Source organism: Bombina bombina, chromosome 3 (genome assembly GCF_027579735.1).
Source record: "Bombina bombina isolate aBomBom1 chromosome 3, aBomBom1.pri, whole genome shotgun sequence".
Taxonomy (NCBI): Eukaryota; Metazoa; Chordata; class Amphibia; order Anura; family Bombinatoridae; genus Bombina; species Bombina bombina.
This window is the reverse complement of record NC_069501.1, coordinates 214,252,296-214,265,778: the sequence shown is the minus strand read 5'-3', so window position 1 is coordinate 214,265,778 and position 13,483 is coordinate 214,252,296. Positions and strand designations below refer to the sequence as shown.

Sequence of the window (13,483 nt, the reverse complement as noted above, 5' to 3'; positions counted from 1 at the left end):
ATGCATTTAAGTCTGGTAGGTGTCAAGTACCACCTAGTCAGGAGTTTGTAATTTGTCTCTAAAAATCTAGCTGAGGATGAAGATTTTCTTGTATTATTAAAAATTTTAACCCACTCTGCTTCTGTGATAGTCTTATTCAATTCCCTATGCCAGCTTTCTATATAATCAGGAAGTTTCGAGCTCTGTGCATTAACTAGGAGTCTCTTAGCCCATGATAAGGTGTGATGTGCTGAACTTGTCATAGCGCATGTCTGTTCAAAGGGTGTGAGATTTCTTGTAAGTGACTGTTTGAGAGGGTGGGTATGGAGAAAATGGTGAACTTGGTTATATTTTAGCCACCTAACAAAAACTCCACCTAGGATGTCTGTAAGGTCTAACCTGTTTTTGAGTTTGCCCTCACTGAGTAAATTAAATTGGGGAACCGTGTAACCCATCTCCCAATTATTCAGGTTATTCCTGTCAAACATTACCCCCCCTAATAGCTCAGCATTCGGGGAAGCCCGCCCTGGTTTTTTTAATCAGGTTGATGAATTTCTTTCTTTAACTACAGTCACCACGGCACCATATGGTTTCTCCTGTTTTTTCTCCTGTCCGTCGGTCGAATGACTGGGGTGGGCGGAGCCTAGGAGGGACTATATGGACAGCTTTTGCTGTGCTCTTTGCCATTTCCTCTTGGGGAAGAGAATATTCCCACAAGTTATGGATGACGCCGTGGACCGGACTCACCGTTGGAGAAAGTAATTTATCAGGTAAGCATAAATTCTGTTTTCACAAACAAATGCAAATTGGCACAGATAAATGCAAATATGAATTCTACATAAAACCAATTCTGCATAAAACTTTCTGAACAAGCCTCAAACAGAAGGAAACAGAACTGCTGCTCCATAACTTGTCCGCCGGCGTACAGAAATCTACCCGATCACAGTAGGTGGCATTGCACCAGCAGTTCACAACTAACAGTGGTATTAGTCATGTGACTGAGGTGTGATGTGAGCATGTAACCAACAGGTGTATTAGTCATGTGACTGAGATGTGATGTTAGCATATAACTAACAGGGGGATTAGTGTCATGTGACTGAGGTGTGATGTGAGCATGTAACTAACAGGGGTATTAGTCATGTGACTGAGGTGTGATGTGAGCATATAACTAACAGTGGTATTAGTCATGTGACTGAGGTGTGATGTGAGCATGTAACCAACAGGTGTATTAGTCATGTGACTGAGATGTGATGTGAGCATATAACTAACAGGGGCATTAGTGTCATGTGACTGAGGTGTGATGTGAGCATGTAACTAACAGGTGTATTAGTCATGTGACTGAGATGTGATGTGAGCATGTAATTAACAGGGGTATTAGTGTCATGTGACTGAGGTGTGATGTGAGCATATAACTAACGGGTATTAGTGTCATGTGACTGAGGTGTGATGTGAGCATATAACTAACAGGGGTATTAGTCATGTGACTGAGGTGTGATGTGAGCATATAACTAATGGGTATTAGTGTCATGTGACTGAGGTGTGATGTGAGCATGTAACTAACGGGCATTAGTGTCATGTGACTGAGGTGTGATGTGAGCATATAACTAACAAGGGCATTAGTGTCATGTGACTGAGATGTGATGTGAGCATGTAACTAACAGGGTATTGGTCATGTGAGTGAGGTGTGATGTGAGCATATAACTAACAGGGGTATTAGAGCCATTTGACTGAGGTGTGATGTGAGCATATAACTAACAGGGGTATTAGTTACATGCTCACATCACACCTCAGTCAAATGGCTCTAACAAGGGCATTAGTGTCATGTGACTGAGATGTGATGTGAGCATATAACTAACAGGGGTATTAGTCATGTGACTGAGGTGTGATGTGAGCATATAACTAACAGGGGTATTTGTCATGTGACTGAGGTGTGATGTGAGCATATAACTAACGGGCATTAGTGTCATGTGACTGAGGTGGGATGTGAACATGTAACTAACGGGCATTAGTGTCATGTGACTGAGGTGTGATGTGAGCATGTAACTAACGGGCATTAGTGTCATGTGACTGAGGTGTGATGTGAGCATGTAACTAACAGGGGCATTAGAGTCATGTGACTGAGGTGTGATGTGAGCATGTAACTAACGGGCATTAGAGTCATGTGACTGAGGTGTGATGTGAGCATGTAACTAACGGGCATTAGTGTCATGTGACTGAGATGTGATGTGAGCATGTAACTAACAGGGGCATTAGAGTCATGTGACTGAGATGTGATGTGAGCATGTAACTAACAGGGGCATTAGAGTCATGTGACTGAGGTGTGATGTGAGCATGTAACTAACAAGGGCATTAGTGTCATGTGACTGAGATGTGATGTGAGCATATAACTAACAGGGGTATTAGTCATGTGACTGAGGTGTGATGTGAGCATATAACTAACGGGCATTAGTGTCATGTGACTGAGGTGGGATGTGAACATGTAACTAACGGGCATTAGTGTCATGTGACTGAGGTGTGATGTGAGCATGTAACTAACGGGCATTAGTGTCATGTGACTGAGGTGTGATGTGAGCATGTAACTAACAGGGGCATTAGAGTCATGTGACTGAGGTGTGATGTGAGCATGTAACTAACGGGCATTAGTGTCATGTGACTGAGATGTGATGTGAGCATGTAACTAACAGGGGCATTAGAGTCATGTGACTGAGGTGTGATGTGAGCATGTAACTAACAAGGGCATTAGTGTCATGTGACTGAGATGTGATGTGAGCATATAACTAACAGGGGTATTAGTCATGTGACTGAGGTGTGATGTGAGCATATAACTAATGGGCATTAGTGTCATGTGACTGAGGTGGGATGTGAGCATGTAACTAACGGGCATTAGTGTCATGTGACTGAGGTGGGATGTGAGCATGTAACTAACGGGCATTAGTGTCGTGACTGAGATGTGATGTGAGCATGTAACTAACGGGCATTAGTGTCATGTGACTGAGGTGGGATGTGAGCATGTAACTAACGAGCATTAGTGTCATGTGACTGAGATGTGATGTGAGCATGTAACTAACGGGCATTAGTGTCGTGACTGAGGTGTGATGTGAGCATGTAACTAACAGGGGCATTAGAGTCATGTGACTGAGGTGTGATGTGAGCATGTAACTAACAGGGGCATTAGAGTCATGTGACTGAGGTGTGATGTGAGCATGTAACTAACGGGCATTAGTGTCATGTGACTGAGATGTGATGTGAGCATGTGACTGAGGTGTGATGTGAGCATGTAACTAACAAGGGCATTAGTGTCATGTGACTGAGATGTGATGTGAGCATATAACTAACGGGCATTAGTGTCATGTGACTGAGATGTGATGTGAGCATGTGACTGAGGTGTGATGTGAGCATGTAACTAACAAGGGCATTAGTGTCATGTGACTGAGATGTGATGTGAGCATATAACTAACGGGCATTAGTGTTGTGACTGAGATGTGATGTGAGCATGTAACTAACGGGCATTAGTGTCATGTGACTGAGGTGGGATGTGAGCATGTAACTAACAAGCATTAGTGTCATGTGACTAAGGTGTGATGTGAGCATGTAACTAACGGGCATTAGTGTCGTGACTGAGATGTGATGTGAGCATGTAACTAACAGGGGCATTAGTGTCATGTGACTGAGGTGTGCTGTGAGCATGTAACTAACAGGGTATTAGTCATGTGACTGAGGTGTGATGTGAGCATGTAACTAACAGGGGCATTAGAGTCATGTGACTGAGGTGTGCTGTGAGCATGTAACTAACAGGGTATTAGTCATGTGACTGAGGTGTGATGTGAGCATGTAACTAACGGGCATTAGTGTCATGTGACTGAGGTGGGATGTGAGCATGTAACTAACAAGCATTAGTGTCATGTGATTGAGATGTGATGTGAGCATGTAACTAACGGGCATTAGTGTCGTGACTGAGGTGTGATGTGAGCATGTAACTAACAGGGTATTAGTCATGTGACTGAGGTGTGATGTGAGCATGTAACTAACAGGGGCATTAGAGTCATGTGACTGAGGTGTGATGTGAGCATGTAACTAACAGGGGCATTAGAGTCATGTGACTGAGATGTGATGTGAGCATGTGACTGAGGTGTGATGTGAGCATGTAACTAACAAGGGCATTAGTGTCATGTGACTGAGATGTGATGTGAGCATATAACTAACAGGGGTATTTGTCATGTGACTGAGGTGTGATGTGAGCATATAACTAACGGGCATTAGTGTTGTGACTGAGATGTGATGTGAGCATGTAACTAACGGGCATTAGTGTCATGTGACTGAGGTGGGATGTGAGCATGTAACTAACAAGCATTAGTGTCATGTGACTAAGGTGTGATGTGAGCATGTAACTAACGGGCATTAGTGTCGTGACTGAGATGTGATGTGAGCATGTAACTAACAGGGGCATTAGTGTCATGTGACTGAGGTGGGATGTGAGCATGTAACTAACAGGGGCATTAGTGTCATGTGACAGATGTGATGTGAGCATGTAACTAACAGGGGCATTAGAGTCATGTGACTGAGGTGTGATGTGAGCATGTAACTAACAGGGCATTAGTCATGTGACTGAGGTGTGATGTGAGCATGTAACTAACAGGGGCATTAGTGTCATGTGACTGAGGTGCGATGTGAGCATATAACTAACAGGGTATTAGTCATGTGACTGAGGTGTGATGTGAGCATGTAACTAACAGGGTATTAGTCATGTGACTGAGGTGTGATGTGAGCATGTAACTAACAGGGCATTAGTCATGTGACTGAGGTGTGATGTGAGCATGTAACTAACAGGGTATTAGTCATGTGACTGAGGTGTGATGTGAGCATGTAACTAACAGGGTATTAGTCATGTGACTGAGGTGTGATGTGAGCATGTAACTAACAGGGTATTAGTCATGTGACTGAGGTGTGATGTGAGCATGTAACTAACAGGGTATTAGTCATGTGACTGAGGTGTGATGTGAGCATGTAACTAACAGGGTATTAGTCATGTGACTGAGGTGTGATGTGAGCATATAACTAACAGGGGCATTAGTGTCATGTGATTGATGTGTGATGTGAGCATGTAACTAACAGGGGTATTAGTCATGTGACTGAGGTGTGATGTGAGCATATAACTAACAGGGTATTAGTCATGTGACTGAGGTGTGATGTGAGCATGTAACTAACAGGGTATTAGTCATGTGACTGAGGTGTGATGTGACCATGTAACTAACAGTGGTATTAGTCGTGTGATTGATGTGTGATGTGAGCATGTACAGTTGGAGACAAGAAGGCGCCAAAATAGGGTAATATCGCCACTACACAACAATACGCTATGGTGACAGACACAATACTTACAAACGGAGCGGCACTACGATGTGCATAGTTTCACAGACCGGGACCTCACAGTCGCCCGGAAGACCAAACACTGGCGAACGGCAAACCTCCGGCAATCACGTGGTTCGTCTGGCCAATCACGGTACGATAGACACACACACCTTACTCCAATCTTTACGGAGGAGACAGAGTGTTCTGTAGTACAGGCAGGAAACCCCAAACACTATAGACACTCGTAATTAATGTGTGATATTAGAGGATAAGAAGGAGATCCACTCCAGCGAGGTACAATAAAAACAAATTTATTAAAATGTCCTTAAAATCAGTAACGCATTTCTCGGCTACACAGAGACGTTTCATCAGGCTGTAATGTGAGCATGTAACTAACAGGGGTATTAGTCATGTGCCTGAGGTGTGATGTGAGCATGTAACTAACAGGAGTATTAGTCATGTGACTGAGGTGTGATGTGAGCATGTAACTAACAGGAGTATTAGTCATGTGACTGAGGTGTGATGTGAGCATGTAACTAACAGGAGTATTAGTCATGTGACTGAGGTGTGATGTGAGCTTGTAACTAACAGGAGTATTAGTCATGTGACTGAGTTGTGATGTGAGCATGTAACTAACAGGAGTATTCATCATGTGACTGATGTGTGATGTGAGCATGTAACTAACAGGAGTATTAGTCATGTGACTGAGGTGTGATGTGAGCATGTAACTAACAGGAGTATTAGTCATGTGACTGAGGTGTGATGTGAGCTTGTAACTAACAGGAGTATTAGTCATGTGACTGAGTTGTGATGTGAGCATGTAACTAACAGGAGTATTCATCATGTGACTGATGTGTGATGTGAGCATGTAACTAACAGGAGTATTAGTCATGTGACTGAGGTGTGATGTGAGCATGTAACTAACAGGAGTATTAGTCATGTGACTGAGGTGTGATGTGAGCTTGTAACTAACAGGAGTATTAGTCATGTGACTGAGTTGTGATGTGAGCATGTAACTAACAGGAGTATTCATCATGTGACTGATGTGTGATGTGAGCATGTAACTAACAGGAGTATTAGTCATGTGACTGAGGTGTGATGTGAGCATGTAACTAACAGGAGTATTCATCATGTGACTGATGTGTGATGTGAGCATGTAACTAACAGGAGTATTAGTCATGTGACTGAGGTGTGATGTGAGCATGTAACTAACAGGAGTATTAGTCATGTTACTAAGGTGTGATGTGAGCAAATAACTAACATGGGTATTAGGGCATAAGTCTAAGGTCTGATGTGAGCATATAATTAATAGTATACAAGGATCTGATCTCTGATTGTGTATGGACATTTGGCTGACAGGAGTTGCAGGGTCATGGAGTATGCTCTAAAGTATTATCCCAATCCCAGCTACTGTTTTCACCTTATCACCCACTCTTGTCATTGAGTATTTTTGCGTAGGACTGCTGGCAATCCTTTGTGTGTGTTTCATGTTGGCGACTTGGCGCTAATCTGGATGAATCTGGATGTGTTTGTATTAAGCAAGGATCTTTGTTATTTTATTGCATAGTAGGCATGGTTCCCACACAAGAGCTGGCTTTGCCTACTTCCCTGATAAATAAATAGAGACATGGATATAATTAATGTTTACTATCTTAAAACAATCATGATACCATGTGCCTTTACCATAATTACACTATCATTTGTTCAGAACACTTTGTAATTGCTTAAATCTGGGCATTTTGGGTCTGGATCTAAGGAAGAGAGGATGCATGTTTATTGCTGATGTGCTCTTTAAGAAAACATAACCTGGCACACTCAGCATGGAACACATCACAGAGAGATAGTCTATCTTGTTGCTTCCTACTGAATTAGACATTTGGATCTCTCCAGACCTTAATGAATCACTTCCATACTATCACTTATTAATTGCAGAGATTTGCCTCACTGTAGATGTGTCTAAATTATCAGTGAAATGAGGCTTGTGTCTTTAAACATTGTAGGTTCGTTCTGCACCATTTGTTTATTAGTGCACTGACACATACAGCAAGCAAGAATATTTTACAAATTATAAAGGGCTAAAATGTAATTGTAGTTGACTCTTTCATACTCGCACTAAATAGCATATCCAGTGAACATGGTTCTTTCTTCTGGTCTCTAGTAATTGAAGGGTTACTAGCAGCCCGCAGGCACATGAAGAAACAGCAGTAGCAGCCCCGCCTGTAAGGCCTGCCCAACCAGACAGCATTTCCTGTGTGTGCTTGAGAAGCCAGTTCAAACACACAAGGGAAAGTTCAATGAGCAATAGGCAGACTGACTCCTGAAGATCCAAAGAGCTGTCTGAGAGCACAGGCCAGCTGCTAGGGTTAACTAGAGAATAAGGAAGAAGCTTTGAGGAAGTGGCAGAAACATCCAGGCCCCCTCCTTTCATCTTGCTGAGAGATAGAAGTGAAATTTCAGCAGCACTACTATTGTATAGTAATGCAGAGCAGATAGTGCTGATGTTGTTAGGGAAATACATGCACTTGGCTCATCTGCTGCTTGGTGTGCTGCACCATATGTTGCTTCCAGGCTCGTCATTGACAGGGAAAATGTGCAGTAGCCCAGTATGACCTGCACCTGTCTGCACTACTGGTTTGGTCATAGTGGACACAGAACTTTATGGAGAACAATCTGTCAGCCTCAGTGTCAGGGATGGAGGACGAAGAGGAGGTCCTGAGCTTTCTGGACCGTGTCTTACAGGATGAGGATGCATTTTACTCTGATGATGGAGAATGTAGGACCCCAACAAGCCCTGACGGACACTCTAATTTCTCTGCATCCCAGGTAGGTTGTATCATGCAATATAAGTATGAATCAGCCTCACCTGTGCCAACACATATGTGCACCTGTGTGCAGTGCCCCCTGACATGATCTATAGCTACATAATGGCTACAGTGCGCTACTTTGCTAACAGAGGTTTTATTTTTGTATTTTAGGAGTAATTGTATTGCTCATAAAGTTTTCAAGGGTTCAGTTAAATTGATTGTAACTGGATAAAATTGAGGTACAAGCTAAAATATTTAGGAATGATGAGTGGGCCTTACAGACGCTCTGCAAGATGCAAATTAGTGTCATGTATTGTAGGATTTGTGTACAATATAGATACATGTATAATTCACAGTCCTGGCATCTGTGGTAAATTATACATGTAATGCCAGTGTAAAAAAAATATTACATTTATAAAACAACTCTGTGCAAACCTTTGGGCCTTGGACACTAAATTTGTTAAACGCCCACAAACTGCCAACTGATCCAAATGATGATACTGCGAGTGATTGAAGCCTATGCAATGTATGCCATCTCCTTATTTGTGTCACCAGCTGTATCCTTGTCTGGTGTGCCACTAGAGTCAAATTATCTTATATATTTAACTACTTTGTGATTTATTAAATACCTTATAAAATAAAGGAAATAATAAAATATAACATTTTATTGTTTACACTACACTGTCCCTTTAAATGATCACAGTTGTACTGCTGCATTTTAGAAGGGCCTGGTCATTCATTTTGTTGTATTAGCAAATTACACCCAATGATAATAATGAATTGTGGTAACTATATGTTTTTGTTTGCTTTAATATTGCTACACAGTAAAGTACAAATACAGAGAGATAATTTCAGAATACTCTGTGTCCTCATTGCATCTATGAACTATCCTTTTGTGCGTATGAGGAAAACTACATTAATGATACAACCATAGACATAATGTATTTCCCCACAAGGGGGAGGAGATCTATATGAGGTGCATATCTGCTTGTGACTATATAAAACATATCCTATGAAACACATTTAAAGGGACAGTAAAGTAAAAAAAACATTTTATGATTCAGATACAGCATGCAGTTTTAAACAACCTTCCAATTTACTTCTCTTATCAAATTTGCTTTGTTCTCTTGGTATTCTTTATGAAAAGTGGACCTAAGTAGGCTTATAGGAGCTTAGAGGCGTGTATGTGTCTATAACATTTTATGGCAGTAGTGTTTGCAACTATATATATCATTGCTATAAACATTCTTGCAAACACTGCTGCCAGGTAGCTAAAGACACGTGTACGCTCCTGAGCTCACCTAGGATTACTCTTTAATAGAGAAGTAAGGACAATGAATAATATAAGTGTACTGGAAAGTTGTTTAAAATGAGGTGCTCTGTTCAATCAATTTGTCATATATTTACTGTCTCTTCAAATGATGTTAGATCTGCTTTCTGTTGTGTTATGTCATTGTGCTGTATAGACTGTAACTGCATGCACACATCTTTACTATTCTCACTGGGCCTCCAGCAAGAGACTTTGCTCATGTCTTGCAGGATAGTGCCACACCTCAGTCACATGACTTGGAGAGGATTATCCTTGAGCTATAATCAGGGTGATTGTACCATGCTGTTGCCCAGTTCAGTCTGTGGCTGTGCTAACAACAAAGGTGTGATTAATTTGAATACAGAAGGGGGTTTGGTTGGTGATTTACTGTTTGGAAAATAAGCCCCATACCTAAGGTTGTATCTAGAATCTAATTTTATGTTAGATTTCTAACCTCTGAATTATGTTATGGATTATTCACAATAACTTAATCACATCTCCCTACGTACTAACCATAAAACGCTGACCTCTGCAGCAGGCTTGACAGATTATATCAAACATAAGGATCAGCAGTCATAAAGCTGAGGAGCCAACTACACAAATGTTTTTGTATATAGATATCTACAGAATTACGTAAAAACAAATAGAAGACTGGTGTAAAATGCTACCTGGATCTGTGAAGTTGTGTCATCTTAAATAAAAGGACAGTGAACATTAAAAACATCTCATGCACCTCCCTCTAAATATGAGGACCACCATGTTGGAACTTTAGTTATACTTCAGGTATCTGAATGAGAGATGCTGCACGTGTGCAAACACATCAGCACTAGAATGAAAAAAATGTACATTTCAATCCAGTGGCACCCACGATTAGCTTAATAATATATTTAGTGTTTAATATCCCTTTAGAGGGACATAGAAGAGACAGAGCTCGTGAGATATGGGATGTTGTGTTCAGGGGAATCTGCAGTCCACATGGGGACACAGTGTTTCCAGACAGGCACAGCTCATTTCTTTGCCGTTAACAAGCAATCCAGTGATCTGATTTCTTAGACCCTATAAAAGAGAACACTGGCATTTGTTGTCTGGTTGTTCTGCGGCCTTCACGGATAGCAGTGGGCTCTGCTTACTGCGGTCAGCCTTGGTGTCAATGGCACAAGTCCACTGCATGGATAAAAGCCTCAGATGTCGTTAGTCTCTATCCAGAGCGCTAATCAGAGAAGTACAGACAGCCAACACCTCTGAACACTTTCACGCAGTAGGAAAAATGGAAAACCGCAAAAAAAAATAACAGAAAATACAAATGTGTATGAAAAATGAAGTAAAAACATGTGAATTCAATAATAGTATTGGCCATGTGTGTTGCACTCAAACTGTTGTGCTGTTTTCTTTTTCTATTGGCTCAGCTTATTCACCTGTCCTGCTCAATTCCCCTTCAGGCCCTACATCCTTCCAGCGGCCTTTTACCTCTCGCCACTGGGTTAATCTGCCTCTGGCCATTGTTACTATTATAAATTACTTAATAGTATGTGTGACACACACACAGCTATAGTAACATAGTAGATGAGGTTGAAAGATGACAGAAGTTCATCAAGTTCAACCTTTACAGATCCTTCCTGATTTACAATAAAAGCTCCAATTGAGTTTAAATGAATTCCATTAAAAATGGGACACATTTAACACAAGCAATCATATCCCTGAGTTCTGTTTCTATTCAGAAATGTATCTAAGCCATTTTTAAATGTATCAAAGGTATTGGCATTCACTACTTCCTTAGGCAGTGAGTTCTACAATTTGATTGCTCTTATAGTGAAAAAACGTTTGCATTGCTGGAGATTAAATCTCCTTTCCTCCACTCTTAAATTGTGACCTCTTGTCACAAACAATTTCCTTTGAATAAACAGAGCTTCCACCGAAATCTGTGTATGGGCCTTTAATATATTTATATAAATAAATCATAGAGAAAACAGACCCAGTTTGGCTAACCTCTCCTCATAGTTTATGTATCTGTCAAATTGGCAATAATCCATGTGCACGTATCACTAAAGTGACATGACACTGAAAGGTTGTCTACATTGTAAGGGTGTTTAAATGGATTTATTTTAATACTACATTTTAAAACAAACCATTTATTTAAAGTGCCATTTTAGCTTTAAAGGGACAGTCTAGTCAAAATTAAAGGGACATTGAAAACACTAGATTTCCTTCTTAATATAAGGAGAGTCCACGTCATTCCTTACTGTTAGGAAATACTGAACCTGGCCAACAGGAAGAGGCAAAGACACCCCAGCCAAAGCCTCTCCCACTTCCCCCATCCTCCAGTCATTCTTTGGCTTTCGTCACAGGAGGATGGCAGAGAAGTGTCAGAAGATTTCGGAGTTTTAAGTAGTCTTGTCAGCCTCTCAGTGAGAGCATTGATGAAAGTTAGTCTGGAGATGCAGGGAGAGTCTTCCTGCGAACCCATCCAGACTGCCTGCTAACAGCTCCTTAAAGGGACATTAAACCCAAACATTTTCTTTCATGATTCAGACAGAGAATACAATTTTAAACAAAATTCCAATTTACTTCTATTATCTAATTTGCTTCAATATTTAGATATCCTTTGTTAAAGAAATAGCAATGCACATGGGTGAGCCAATCACATGAGGCAAATATGTGCAGCCACCAATCAGAAGCTACTGAGCCTATCTAGATATGCTTTTCAGGAAGGAATATCAAGAGAATGAAGCAAATTAGATAATTAGATAAGTATATTAGAAAGTTGTTTAAAATTGTATTCTCTATCTGAGTTGATGAGTTTCACTGTCTGCTTTTTCTTCACTCAAGTCCATGTCAGGAGCGATGCTGTCACACTTGAGAGGCTGTGCTTCTGTTCCACAGCATGGATTCTGGTGAGATTGTTTCAATTTTTTACATATGTTGAAAACGTTGAAGACAGGGTCACAGTGTGGCTCCTTTTATCTTAATAGAATCTTGGGTTAATATCTCCTGAGGGAGGTTATTGAACAGTGGGGATTAACCAAATGTGATACTTTGATTTTATGCTGCTTTATGTGTGAGATTTATTGGACTCATAGACTGTTGTTATGCGGTAATGGAGCACACAGGTTTTTACTTTCACTTTGAACGCTGCGCAGCTTGTAGCTTGGTGTGCTTTTTCTCATAGCAGGGGCAGTCCTGTCTTGCGCACCACGTGACCGGTTGTGGTCACACTTTCGCTTTCTCTTTCCTGACTGAGCTAGCTGTCGGAGAAGACGTTTGTTTCTCTGTTTGCCGAAGACGTTTGTTTCTCTGTTTGCCTGGGTCTAGGAGGTGGTGAGTGCCCCAGTCATTGGGAGTATAAAGGTGCCGTTTTGTGAGAAATAAAAAGATAATTTATTCTGTTTCCTACTGTTATTAGTGCAAGCTATGGATGATTCTGATATGCTTGAGGGTACTCCCTCTATTCCTAATAGTAATACCTGTCTATATTGTGAGGAGGCCTTGGTGTGCCTGCCCTCTCAACTATGTTCCATATGCATCAACAAGGTTATTATGTCTAAGAAGGTAAACTCCTTTAGTACTACTGAGCCGTCCACCTCTGAGGACTCACCGTCCCATGAGGTGCATACCCATCAGTCATCTCCCTCATAACATGCAGCTTCCCGTAGCATGCCTGATCCTCCATCCTCCTTTTACCATCAGACTTTACCGCGCAGTTAAAGACGGCGGTGTCTGAGGCTCTTAGTGCTTTACCTCGCCCTGCCAAGCGCAAGCGAAAGGTTAAACATAGCTCTCCGGTCCAGGGATCATCCAGTGATTTAATAGATTTGTCTGTTTTTCAAGTATCCAAGGATGGGTCACACACTGAGTCTTCAGAGGGTGAACTTTCTGGATCGGAGTCTGCTACCTCTAGGCCTCCGGCTGTGGAGGAGCCAGCCTTTAGATTTAAAATTGAAAAATTACATTTTCTTCTAAAGGAGGTTCTGTCGACATTCGAGGTTCCAGCTGCCAATTTGCCTGATGAACATTTGATCCCTAAATTAGACAGAGTGTACGAGAACAG

General features: G+C 41.4%; 1 protein-coding gene across 3 annotated transcripts in view; it reads left to right on the top strand.

Annotated features, from left to right (window-relative positions):
• The window catches only part of ABR (ABR activator of RhoGEF and GTPase), a 1,041,787-nt gene that overhangs the window by 524,605 nt on the left and 503,699 nt on the right, over positions 1-13,483 (top strand). The window contains exon 1 of one of the 3 annotated variants that reach the window (XM_053706129.1): positions 7,277-8,148. The exons of the other annotated variants lie outside the window; for them this stretch is intronic. Within the exon in view, the coding sequence (XP_053562104.1) occupies positions 7,984-8,148 (165 nt within the window). The 5' untranslated portion in view covers positions 7,277-7,983. Of the gene's footprint in view, positions 1-7,276; positions 8,149-13,483 lie in introns of those variants that run through there. 3 annotated transcript variants of the gene reach the window in all.